The following is a 13,412-nucleotide window of genomic DNA, read 5'->3' as shown; positions in this document are numbered from 1 at the left end:
ACTGACTTTTACTGGCCCTGGCAATTGACACTTCAAAAAATACGCTTACTACTCTGGAATGATTTCGAGATCCCGATATAAAAAAATATATACACACAAACAACGCAAAAAATTGGGGACGATTTCTAGCCAGGAATGTACAGGGTGTCCTAAAAGTATCATTTGAGTAGCTCAAAATTCGAGAAGTTTATAGATAAGAGTATTCTATTAGAGATTCACAGAGTATCTTTTGATTTTTATTTATAGAAATATTTATAAAGCATTAAAAATTAAAATATATTCATCGAAAAACTAATAAAATAAAATAAAGTTTATCATAAAAGACCATTTTTTATTTTTTTTTCTGTAATAGAGTCAAGATCCCAATTTATACAGGGTGGTCGTTAAATAAGTATACATATTTTCAGGTCTGGGAAGATAAAAGAAACATATGTCCAAAAGAATAGAAAAAAAATGATTTTTTGATAAATTTTGAGAACCACTGGATTTCCCCCAAAAAATATGTACACTTATCTAAGACTCACCCTGTATAGATAATAAAATAAAGTTTACGTAAAATAATCTATTCCAGAATATGATGTTTTAAGTTAACATTTAAAAACCAAAAAAATAAATGAGTTTTTAAAAAATAAATTTGTTTAAAACTATGTAGCAAGACCAAGTGTCTACGCCACTGAATTAACGTTAATTAAATAGTCGCTTTTAAATTTGTGTGACTTATTTGGAAATATAAAAAAATATTTTTTATCTGTCTTTGTTCTCTGAAAAATATCTTAATTTCTGGCAAGCACCGCAAGTTCCGAACACCCTGTACAAAACCTTTAATCATAACAGACTAGACAACGACATAATTCGCCCATAAAAAAAAAACAAAAAAAACTTAAAGAATAACACTCTTCTCAATTCGAAAATAACGAAAACGATCACGATGACGTCACTGTGGTTCAGTCTTAACCACCGGATGTACGTTGAGATTATCCGGTTCGTATCTGGTGTGAGTACGCATGTGCCTCGTGATCATGTCCCTCCTGCAGGCCGCGTAAGGACACTGCGGACACTTGTACGGCTTCTCGCCCGTGTGAGTCCTCTGGTGAGTCGATAAGTGATCGGAACGTGAGAACACTTGGCCACAAACCCTGCAAGTGTAAGGCTTGACACCGGTGTGCAGCCTCATGTGCCTCGTGAGCATGTCGCTGCGTGCGAAGGATCTTTTGCATACCTCGCAGAGATAGGCTTTGGCGGTGGTCTCACCCCCTGACTGTCTGCTTTTGTGTCGTGAGGCCATGTGTTTGGCCAGGCGGTCGTGTAGTGAGAACATTTGGCCACAAACTGGACATACGAAAGCTACGTCGGAGCCTGGAGGCATTTCTTCCACGACCGGGGAGACTTCGAGATTGTAGCGGGAGGCTACAGATTCTTTTGTTGTGGGTGAGGCTACATCTCCTTTGACTACGGGTACTGATACAGCGCCTGTAACAAGTAATGTGGAGTTAGGAAATTTAGCTCTAAAAGTTAATCAAATGTTCGACTATTCTATCTCAGAAAATAATGTGTTTTTTAAGTGTTCTATTTGAGAAAATGAAAGAAAATTAAGTAAACGTTTATTAAAAGTAGTGGGACAAAATAAAATATTAAAGCTGGCCACACACTAGGGAGCAGATTGGGCAAGATGTTTGTCAACGTTCTTAGTAACACTTTGACCAACAGACACGCAGGAAACTTGTTGACAACAACTCCTTTTGCCATTTTTTTTTGTTACTCATCATACTGCCTAGTGAGTAGCCTGTTTAAGACTCTATACAGTATGTCTCCGTATTGTCTTTACAACAGGAAACACTTTTTTATTATCGACATTTTGAGAAAAATGCATTCTTCATAAAGAATTTTGCTTGTTCTAAAATGGTTAGTCCCGTTTTATAATTTTCCAAATATCTATACCGAGGCTACGGCCCAGCTACGTCAAAACACCGGCTCCCATTAGAACACCGAAGTTAAGCGACGTAAGGCGATACTAGTGGACGGACGGGTGACCAGTTCGAAACTCTATCATGCTGTTGTCCAATAAAGGCAAAAGTGTAAAATCTATTGACACACACTGCTCATTCACGCCGGTTCGAGGCCGGATGAGATCGGAAATCTCGTGAGTAAGGGTCGATTTCGACACTTGCCAAGTCGGTAGGCCATTGACTACGATATGGTCGAGGATCGCGGTTCGGATTCCGCGTAAACAAAGTAGGCCCCGTCCAGATTAGCCCTGGCAGCAAAAAAGAGACGTTAACTTCAAATCTTTACTTTACTTTATCTATCATATTTTTTGTTGTTGTTAATTTTCACACATCCAATAACTATTATCACTCTTCCTTAGCATTGAACTAAATAAATTTTGTGCTTTTTTAACATTTTAAAACAGCAAAAAATTTATATTACCAGAGAAACGCTTTTTGATTTTTAGGAGTTAGAAGAAATTCTACTGCATTTTCAAGTTTTTTTTAATTTTCTCTAAAACGGTATGGAAATTTGGAAAAACATAAACGGGATTAACCATTTTAGAACACGCAAAATTTTTTATGAAGAAAGCATTTTTCTCAAAATGTGAACAATAAAAAAGTTTTTCCTCTTGTAAAGACAGTCCGGCACTGGAGACATACTCTATACATTACAAAGATATTACTCAAAAATACATACCTCTCGGAGGCAAAAACCCTGGCGGCAACAACTGCAACGCATTCGGCACCAAACACTCCAAACTTGCCACCCTCTCCCTCTCCTTCACCCCCCTTACTGACAGATCCAGAGGAAACTCCTGAGGTGAAGTCACTTCGGCCGAACCTCCAGACGAAGAGAGTGCCAACTGGTGCGGCCATCTCACACCCTTCTCACTCTTAGTAGTACTTTTCTCCAACCACAACGGCAAGTCAGAGTCCGAATGACTCCGTCTCCGGAATATATCCGGCAGATACTTCGAGTGCAGGTACCTCTCGAAATTGTGAGGAGCCGGAGATGCTGGAATTAAAGGACTAACTGGCGAAGCAGGAAAGAAACGATCGTAAGGGTGTAGAGGAGGTGGATGTTGGCCAGCTCCAGTGAGGCACTGGTAGCAGGGACAGAGAGGAGGTCTCTGAAATAACGGAGGAGACGGACTGGCATCGTCCTCCTTGATTCTAAGAGGACTGAAGCTGATTCTAGGCGATTCTGTAGAGCTGTGAGGCGATTTGTTACTCGAGCTCGCCGGACTGAACACTGAGTCCTCTTCCTCATTGATTTGCTTAGTCGGGACATCAAATCTAAACACCTCCCCGGCATACCTCTTCTTTAAAGCCTCCTCATCACCTTTGTTATTGTTATAAACATTATTATTGATCGTCGGGGAGTTCTGGTGAGACCCAGAACCATCCTCTCTCCCTGTGGTAAGCTTATCCAGCACCTGACTCAATCTTTTTCGTTTTCGCAGCTTCCCAGATGTACTGACGTGTTGCCGGTGGTTGTGATTGAGCACCGTGGGATGATTGTTGTTGGTCTTGTCATGGGAGATGTTGGAGCGCGGGTCCAAGGCACTTTCGGCCATCGTCATCGCTGGGTGGTGGGTGGCAAACGGGGGTAAGGAGAGTGCACCATCAACGGGTGGGATTGAGGGGTAAAAGCGGGGACGAGGGGAGAATATTGGCGTAGCGTCGTGGCGAGACAGTGGTGTGATGTCCAGAACCTGAAACAATAAGAGAGAAAATTTGTTAAGCTAATTATCTTAATTAATTAACTTAGTTAACTTAACTAATTAACTTAGTTAACTTAATTAATTAACTTAGTTAACTTAATTAAGTAACTAAGTTAACTTAATTAATCAACTTAGTTAATTTAATTAATTGACTTAGTTAACTTAATTAATTAACTTAGTTAACTTAATTAATTAAGTTAAAAAATTATTTTATTTTTGTTATTAAGAATTGTTTTTAATATTAATAAAAGCTTCTGAGGTAGGTACTACTGTCTTCTAAGTCAACTAACTCAATGTATTTTTTTGAGAATAATCCACAATAGTGGAGATTCAAAAAAAACATGAAAATAAAAAAAATACAACATTGTACTTAGATTTCTATAAATGTATGACACATAATAATGTTTGTATTAACTAAGTTATTATTCTTCCCCATAGAGTACCATCAAATTGTGTAAAAAAATATAGCTAGTAGTGTTACAATTTGTAATAATGATTTTCATCTTAATTTTAAATAGTACAATCTGAATATTCTCTGACACAAACTGTGAGAATTACCACCACACTTGTTCGCTATTTTCGTATAAAATCAAGTATATTTAAGTATTTTGGAGTTCTAGAAATTGACAGAAATAAAAGCTACAACGCACCGATGCCTCGCACCATTTTAGACCCAAAATGCAGCAGTGTTTTCTACAATTGTGTGGAGTTTATTATATTTTTTTCCGTGTATTCTAAGACCCTTAACTATTTATTTGCTTACATAACAACATAACTACTTTAATTTAACTAATATTAGTGTTTAAATTTAATATACCGTATTAGAGAAAAAAGAAACGTTTAAAAATACGTGCGAAATTATTTTAAACCAGAACATACAATACTTCATACTATATTTCGCAATCTTCAACACACTTTTTCCACAGTCACGTTCTTCCAGGAATAAGAAAGACACACACGCACATTAAGCGTTCACACTAGTGTTTAAAATTGTTTCTACGTCCACACCTGAAGATTTACGATGTCGCCAGCTTTGAAAACTTTAAAGGCTTTAACTAAACGTCATGTGGCGCTACTATAGCTCGAAGAAGACCGTTCAGAGTCAAAGAGGGAGACATAGACTTGGAGGAATAGTTGTAGGAGGAGGAGGAGTATCGGGAGAACGGGCTAGGATGGACGTGGTGCATTGCGGGGGTGCGCCAAAAAGAATCAGTGGTGTGGAGAAATATTTTCGTCCCTTAATTTACCCTATTTTTGTCCTAATACTAAAATTTACCTACTGTATTTGTTTATAGTTATTTTTTATACCGAAGAGATTAATGAGAATTAATTTCGGAAGACGATAATGCAATTTTATCGTCGTGTATAAAACAATTTTTTTTCCAGAGCGAGTTACGTTTTAAAAAATATTCAGAAATTATTATTTCAAGGAATTTATCACGAGTAGAAAATATATTGTGCTGGGTTGGCGTTGGTTTCTATGTAATTTGACAAATAAATTTGTCAGTTTTGAGTCAATATTTTTTAACTCTCTTTCGTGTCGATTGCTGATTGAATTGGAGCCAGAAATGGCTCAAAACGAAATAAGTAAATTACCAACAGATATTCAGGCTGAGGCGACAAACGAATAAATCCCGAATAACTTTTGAAAAAGAATACAAACATTTTCAAAAATGGAAGCAATTAAAAAACGTCCGAGAAGAAATAAAGTTTTTAACCTACCTATACTCATTGGCGTAACTACAGGGGTGCCCGGGGGTGCCGACCCCTCCCCCGGTACTGCTGGGCACCCCCCCAGAGAAATCTTGAATTTTATGACTCTTGGCTACGCATTAATTTTTATTTGCTTGTGATTTGTAGTAAAAATGACTTTTCTAGTTTTGTTTAGTTATTATTATTTTGTTGTGTTTAAAAAATTTGTTAATTTTTATTTTTTTTTAGAAAATTTGTAGGTATTTAATAGTGTTGGGAAAATTCGAATTAAATAATACGACTAATTCGATAGTAAATTAAAACTAACTAATTCGAATTATCTTTTTCGATATAATCGAGATAAAAATTAGTAGTATTTTATATTATATATGTGGTAACCGAATTACAAATGAACATAAAATATAACCTCTTATGGACGAATACGAATATTAATAATTAGTATAGTACTATTAGTAGTATTCTTTCGTTCGGAACGAACTGAAAATTTTCACTTAAACTGATTTATAAAGGTAATCGACAAAGAAAGGAACGATCCGATATAGAAAAATCCAGAAATCATTGTTATTTCCTATACCACGTCGGAATAAATCAGTTTAAGTGAAAATTTTCATTTCGTTCCAGAACAGAAAAAGACTAATATTCAGTTCATTTCCATCTCACCCAAATTTCACCGAACACCTACCGAACACTAAAATTAGTTTTCTTCTTTTATCTAAATAATTATTATTGATTGAAACTGATAAAATAAAAAGAAATACGAACCGCACGTAAACAAGGACATACTTATATCGTTTTAGAAGAAGCTTTTATTTTAGATATGAGCTTTTCAATAGGAATTGAAACAATCATAAACTCGGCACTTTTAAATTTAAAACATTAAATTATGGTTTTAATTTATTAAACAGGCTTCAGCACAATTAATAAAATACATTGAATAAAGAATATTTTTTTTATTTTTATTCAGTAGAATATAGGTATGGCAATGGTTCAGAATTTGTTTAAAATAGCCCCTAGACGAGCACTAGCTGGGACGAATTTATTTTTAGGTTAAATTTATAATACTACTAAATAATTCGAATTATTAATTCGATTGTGAAATATGAATTATTACTAATTATTCGATGGTGAAAATAATTCGATTATTCCCATCACTAGTATTTAAGTAATCTACGGGAACACGGTTTCATAACCAAGTCTATGAACGTTTTATTAAAAAAAATTGTTTTTTAAAATTATTTTTCATTTCTAAAAAAATAAAAGCCCTACTAAGTGACTTTTGGCAGTAATGGGACGATTTAATCTACTCTTGCGGCTAAAGTACTATTTTGGATAGATATAAGGCAATTTGTGATTGATTTGGGTCCTAATTTTTCTAATTATTGTAGTAAAATTCAAAAATTAAATTTTAACACTTAGCGATATAAAATCTAACATAGAAAACGCCACTGAAACGCTGAACAACTGCAGTCTCTAACTTTAAAGAAAAAACAACAACTATATTGCGGATAATTCTTTATTTCGATTCGACTGTGCGGGCTTTTCAGCTGCTTTTGGCACTAAATCTCGCATTTATCACGTAGAAGTACTGGCTAAATCTATTTAACTAAGCCTGGACAAAATTTTTTATTTGTTCAGTCTTAAAAATCAACAGTTAACAACAAATAATAAGAATCTTGAAATCTTGTAAACAAACAACTAATTTGAGACTAATAATAATACTAAAATTAAAATCGACGCTATGCTTTCTGGAAGTACCGTTACCAAAGAAAAAAAAGAAGCAGATATGTTCTTAAGGTTGTACTTGCATCGGCGATGATAGAATCCGCTTGGGAGGTACTACAAAAAAGAGACGCATTTGTATTCAGACGATGGCGCGGTCTTGAACACATACGCCGCCGGTCGTACCGAAAAGGCCAGACCGCTTGTCGTCGGCATCCGGCGGTACTCGGTGCCTTTTAGTGGGTGGTTTTTGTCGCCGCTATAGCTGTACACGCAGAACCGGACAGAGGGCAGTCTCGGTTATATCGCCAAACCTGTTCCAATCAAAGAAATATTTAATTTTATTAATTAGAATCCATTGAAATGGTACTACCTGTTAAATATTTTCTAATAAGTTAGAAACAATAATAATATTTTGTAAGTACTACCACAGGTTATAATCTTTGTTTTTTCTTTATTGTTTTTCGTGGTTCCAATTTTCGGAATCGGGCAATAGTTAGGTGACTAGTTTGCGCACATAGCACGCCCACTTATGGCCTCTAAAATTGTGCACAGCGCCAGACCGGCACAGTTATTAGAGAGATATCGGAATACCGAATAGCGTCATCCAGTATTTACGCGTACGTTATCATGGTTACGATATGCGCGAGTCAATTTTTAACGCAACACCCGCTAATAACGTTACCGCCTGACGTAATTTGCGGATCAATTACACCAAGCGCTATTTCTAAATAACGTTTAAAAGTTGCTTAAATGGGCATGTGCGGGTATTTGACAACCGCAGCCGGCCGGCGAGATTTTTTTAGCACTTTAGCCCTTTTGTTTTAAAATACCTACTAAACAAAACAATTTCAAAGTTTTAAATTCAAAGTTAGGTTAAGTTTAATTAGCGGACGCGACGCGAACAGAATTCTTTCCGATCGGATAACTATAAATGAAGAGAGTTAATACCACCTCACGTAAACGAAATAACACCTGGCCTTATTAACGTCCACGCACGCTATTCGGTTTAGCGATATCTCTCTATTACGCTGTTTATTGTTATTTTACGCGAGTTTATTTTTGCGCACAAGAAATTTGACTCGTTTGCACATCGTCATAAAAAACAATTTTCGTACCACGAACTAGGGACAAGATTTTTATCTGTATACTTATAGGATACCTAATCTGTGGTACTACAAATAAAATTTTCTTTTCTTGAGTGATTGATATCGCGGAAATGTCAAAACGTACTGCCGCGTTCAAATTAAGATGGCTCATTAATTATAGTAAACGAACCCGGCCGAATGGACAATTAAAAAATATTGCCGGGCAGTACCGCGCGCTTAACGGCCGTGGTTTTTTGCAATAAGTGCGCGCCGGTACGGATTATATGGGGAAAAAGTGGAGGCACTTAAAGAAAAGAAAAAACAGAAGTTATTTTGTCAGAATTGGATAGAAAAAATGCATCAAGATTCGGTACGACTTCTGTATCGGTACCTTTCAACGATCATGAAAAATAAGAGTTACTGATAAATTTTGTTTCATATCACTGACATTAAATAATAAGGCTTAATAAGTTTTTTTGGGTTTATTGAAAATCTCAGTGTCTGATGGTTATAAAACAAAATAATTTCTGTTTTAGACATATCTAGCGTTGTCGGGGCGGCCGGTACTGCTACGTGCCGTTAATTTACGACCAGACTCGCACACACACACACACAAGCAAACAGACGCATATACCGTCCACACCTACAACATTAAACATTGTTACTAATTAACTCTGCACACAAACGCAAGCGGGTATATTTAAAATTAATTCCCTTCGACTATATTAATTAATTTTATAGTATTTTATCGAGACGCGGCTTATCCCGGCTATCATCTCTATCCGCTACATTAGTCTTCGGTACTTGTTAGTTTCGCTTGTTCCTAATTAAATCGTTAGAAAGATGGCGACGATAACGCGACAACCTGCGTCGTTTTCGTTATATCGACCGTTATACCGCGATAGTTAACCATACATCTCGTAAACTATAATATATATCTCCGAAGAAAATTGTTTAATTGGGTACTTTTTGGTGAAAATATATCGGTATGGTTTAGATTTAATTAATAACCAGTCACCTTAAGGAAAGTACCTTTCTAGTAGGTACTACCAACATTTATTTCTGCAAAAAAATCCCATGACGTTCTGTTAAATGTGATTGTTTTTAAATAAATTATTTTCTATAATTAGTTAAACAAAAATTAGTACCGTTTCGAAGCAGTACCGGGTCAACTTTCGTTTAGCTGAAATCAGTTTTTTTAAAAAAAAATTTGTCTTTAAAAAGCTACTGTGGACCACGGAAAACACAAATTTTCCTGCGGAAATGCGTAATTTCCAAATTTCGCACTTTAGAATAACTGAAATCTGCTAATCTGCTTTTTTTGGTAGAAGGTCCTATGTTTATAGAACAGTTTCAAAGAAAAAAATCCTTGGATGAAGCACTTTTGAACCAAAAAAAAAAATTATTTAACAGTGTCTAAAATGCTAACCAATCGAATAATAAATCTAATAATATTTTTACAAAATCACAGTTAAATATTATAATTAGTAGTGGGAACTATCGAATGAATACTATCGAGACATTCGATAGTTGCAATTCATTCGAATAATTCGATAGCTAGTAAGAAAACATTCGTCGAAAACTATTCGAATAAAAATATCGAATAGATGCGTCATCTGCCTTGAAATATATTAATTCGGCAGCAAAAACCATTCATTTATAAAATTCATTCATTTGTAAAATTCATTTATTCGTCAGGATCGATTATAATAAAATATAAACTGGATTTTAGTTGTCGCCCGGCGACGTAGGTTTTTTTCCTAGAAACCGGACAGCAGTCGGTGGCAATGGTATGAAAAAAGCCGGCATCTTTGATTTTTGAGTCAGATAAAGATAAGGACACATTATTTTTTTATTGAGGTGCTAGTATTTACACAGAAAATACATTATGAACGGCGCTGTTGCCGTATATTCGTATTAGTTGGTATTAGCAAAGAATATTATTCTTTGGTATTATAGTTAGTTAGGGATAGTATAACTATATATTTTGCATGTTATTTTATTAATATTCTGTTGTTACACTGCAATAATACTTTTTATTTTGGATATAGGAAAAGGATTTTTAATGTTTTTAAGCAAAACTGGTTTAATAAATAATAATAACAGTAATAATTTGTTATACCTATTAACACCAAAATTTCAAATCATTTAATATAAACATTTTTTTAAGTAGTAGCAAAATATAAACAACAAATTAGAAGTCAAAATTATTTATATTAGATCCTATTTAAAAATAATATAGTCTCTAAATTTTTTGGCAACGTTGGTTTATTAAATAATAATAATTACAGAACTAATTCGTTATATTAACAACAAATTTTAAAATCATGAAATATAAACATTCATTAATTTTCTAAGCATGCAGTGTAATTGAAGAAAAATATAAATAAAAAATTAGAAATCAAAATTATATGTGTATTACTTTTTATTACTTTGTATTCTCCGCAAAAATCTACATATAAGAGAATTAGCATAAACAAAATACAAATATCGTTAACTTTTTTTTTAAATTGGCACGTGTAAAACTTTAATCAATCAATTTAATTTTCTCATTCCAAAATTTGAGTTCGATAACCATTTACTTAACCACATTACCACATTACTTAAATATGATTATTAAGTTCAACTAATTCATATTACTAAAACATCTAAAATACAAATACATATGTATTTTTAAAATTAATTGTAAGTTCACCTCATCTCTCTGAAAAATTGTTACTTCTCAAAATTTTCCATTAAAAAAATAGACCATATACCGTATAAAATTAAATAATTGAAAGATCGGAAAATCACACAAATTTTCGGAAAAATTTTAACCACCTGCACACGTACACAATCAAAAAATCAAAAAAAAACACTACTACTTTAGTATTTTAAATATTTTAATAAACGCAAAAATAGCACAATATTTAGAAGGCAAGTTATAAAAATTTGGAAGAAGTAATAATGCACTGACGCAGACAAAAATCAAACGAATACTAAATTTCATTTATCAAAAGCATTCGATAGTCGTGGCTTAACGATAACCATTTAGTCGCACGGCGAGGTTGTCACATATGCTTTAGTATACAAATGAATGAATGATTTTGTTCGAATGAAACCATTCGATAGTTGAAATCATTCATTCAGTAACCTTTCGATAGTCTAATTCATTCGATAGTTCCCATCGCTAATTATAATATAAAAACCACAGCTTAGCACCCTCCAGAAAGAAAAGTCCCAAATCCTAACCAATCCAATAATATTTTTGCAAAATCACAGTTAATTATTAAAATATAAAAGAAAACTGCATGATCCAATGATTTTTTGTTTTGAATCAGCCCTATTTACGTAAAGCTTTAATAAAAAACAAGAATAAGTGCAACATTCCGAGGTACTTATAGTTTACAAGAACCTATATTATCTATTCTACAAGAATTGTTATACCTCCGAAAGATGTTTTACCCCACCCAGCACCCCACAGATTTCCGCAATACTAAAGTCCGAAAAATGAAAATGACGCATTTCCGCAGGAAATTTTTTGTATATTTGTACACTTAACGCCTTCTAGAACGCATACATAAAGACATTTTTTATATAACAGACTTCAGCTAAACGAAAGTTGAGCCGCAGTACCTTCTTATATGCGACGGTACTACCCGCGAGAGACAGGAGCGAGTTGTGGTACCTAATAAAAAGATACGCTCGCCTGACCAGCGTCGATTTAGGAGCCGCCTGCCGCCGTCTAAACATAATAATCTCATAATAATCGGAAAATATATAGACTGGGAGTACTCTGGCCACTAAATAATGGCGGTAATAGTAGAATTAGTCGAGCGAATAGAGGAAAAGTTCGGAATTGGACCTGATATTATTCTTGAGATTCTAGAGTACCTGAAGTTGCCGGAATACAGTTCGAACCACCCTATATATCGTATACAGTGTAGTCACATTACAGAGTCAGTACTAGAAATAATTTAATAATTCTGGTTTTGCTAATGAAAATGTTTTTTTTTTTTCAAAGTAACACCTGATATAAATGAGAAAAATGTCATATTGTTTATTAAACAGCATGTAATAAATACGGTAAAATCTCGCTATAAATTGTTGTTAAATTAAGGAATATTTCTGTATGTGTAAAACTAGTTCTAGCGAGCACATATATCATGCATGGTTTTCTAAAGCCATCTATAGTAAATAATATCCTAATCAGAAACAACCGTTTTTAATTAGGCAAACGCCTGGAACTTGTCGATATCGTTTGATTTATTTTGCGGCACTCTATTATCGTTACGCACCGATTAACCATTCCTAAGAATAGTTCGTAAAAACCAGTTTTTATGTGAAATTTAAATAATTTAGTTTTCTAAAAAGAATCGTAGTAAATCTTTGGGAATCTAAGAGGAAGAAACATTGGAGGAGTTGTTGAATTTAGTATAATTCGTATCTAGAAATGGGGGATGTATTGGTGCACCAGCCTGAGGATGATGATGTATCCCTCTCTTGACTATTCCATATGTGAAAGAAACATAATGCTGAAAACAAGAGAAAAGGGTGTATCTACCAAAAACCTTGTGCCAATGTTGCCAGAATCTTCAATGGAGCCTTAAAAACTTTCATATTCCTTCAATTTCACAAAAAAATTCCAGATCTTATAAAAAATCACCAAATTTCTTGTATTTTACCTATTTAATAATTAGGAGATCATTTTTAAAAACTTATTTCTGGTAATTTTTGGACACGACTTTCATTAAAAAAAAAACACTACGATCAAAAATGCTGTGATAGATACTCGACAGCAGTGTTATAAAGCAATGTTTCAAAAAAAATCATCGCTGACAATCACTGCTTGAACTAAGATTAATAAGACCCCTTGATCAGCTGACTTATTAGATATGTTTTCCGTTTACCTTGTAGTGTAACAACCCAAATTCGTCAACAAAGTTGAAGAGGTAATATTTTCGCCATCTGTATAACAAGAAATTTAAATGAAAGAAAGGAACCTACGTTGTGTTAAATATTTTTTTATTGTGATTACCTCGGATGGGCCTCGACAGAAGGAATATTTTGGGAAATTTGAGGAGAATAGGTTATGTAAATAAAACGCTACATTTGTAAATAACCCTACTTATTTTATTAAATGAAATGAAAGGAGTGCCGTACTCTGCCTGGAATTCACATGTAAAAGAGCACGGCAGAGA

At 34.2% G+C, this 13,412-nt stretch overlaps 1 protein-coding gene across 2 annotated transcripts in view; it reads right to left on the bottom strand.

Annotated features, from left to right (window-relative positions):
• Positions 1-688: 688 nt before the first annotated feature.
• Positions 689-13,412, bottom strand: part of LOC115880340 (zinc finger and SCAN domain-containing protein 10) — a 73,308-nt gene continuing 60,584 nt past the window's right edge. For both annotated transcript variants that reach the window (XM_030897545.1, XM_030897546.1), the window contains 2 exons: positions 2,686-3,703; positions 689-1,470 (listed from right to left, as the gene is read on the bottom strand). In XM_030897545.1, coding sequence (XP_030753405.1) covers positions 935-1,470; positions 2,686-3,571 — 1,422 coding nt within the window. In that variant the 5' untranslated portion in view covers positions 3,572-3,703 and the 3' untranslated portion in view covers positions 689-934. The remainder of the gene's footprint in view (positions 1,471-2,685; positions 3,704-13,412) is intronic.

Source organism: Sitophilus oryzae, unplaced genomic scaffold, assembly GCF_002938485.1.
Source record: "Sitophilus oryzae breed Bouriz unplaced genomic scaffold, Soryzae_2.0 scaffold_1621_pilon_pilon, whole genome shotgun sequence".
NCBI classification, from domain to species: domain Eukaryota; kingdom Metazoa; phylum Arthropoda; class Insecta; order Coleoptera; family Curculionidae; genus Sitophilus; species Sitophilus oryzae.
The sequence above is the reverse complement of the archived record's forward strand: the minus strand, read 5'-3'. Positions and strand labels throughout refer to the sequence as shown.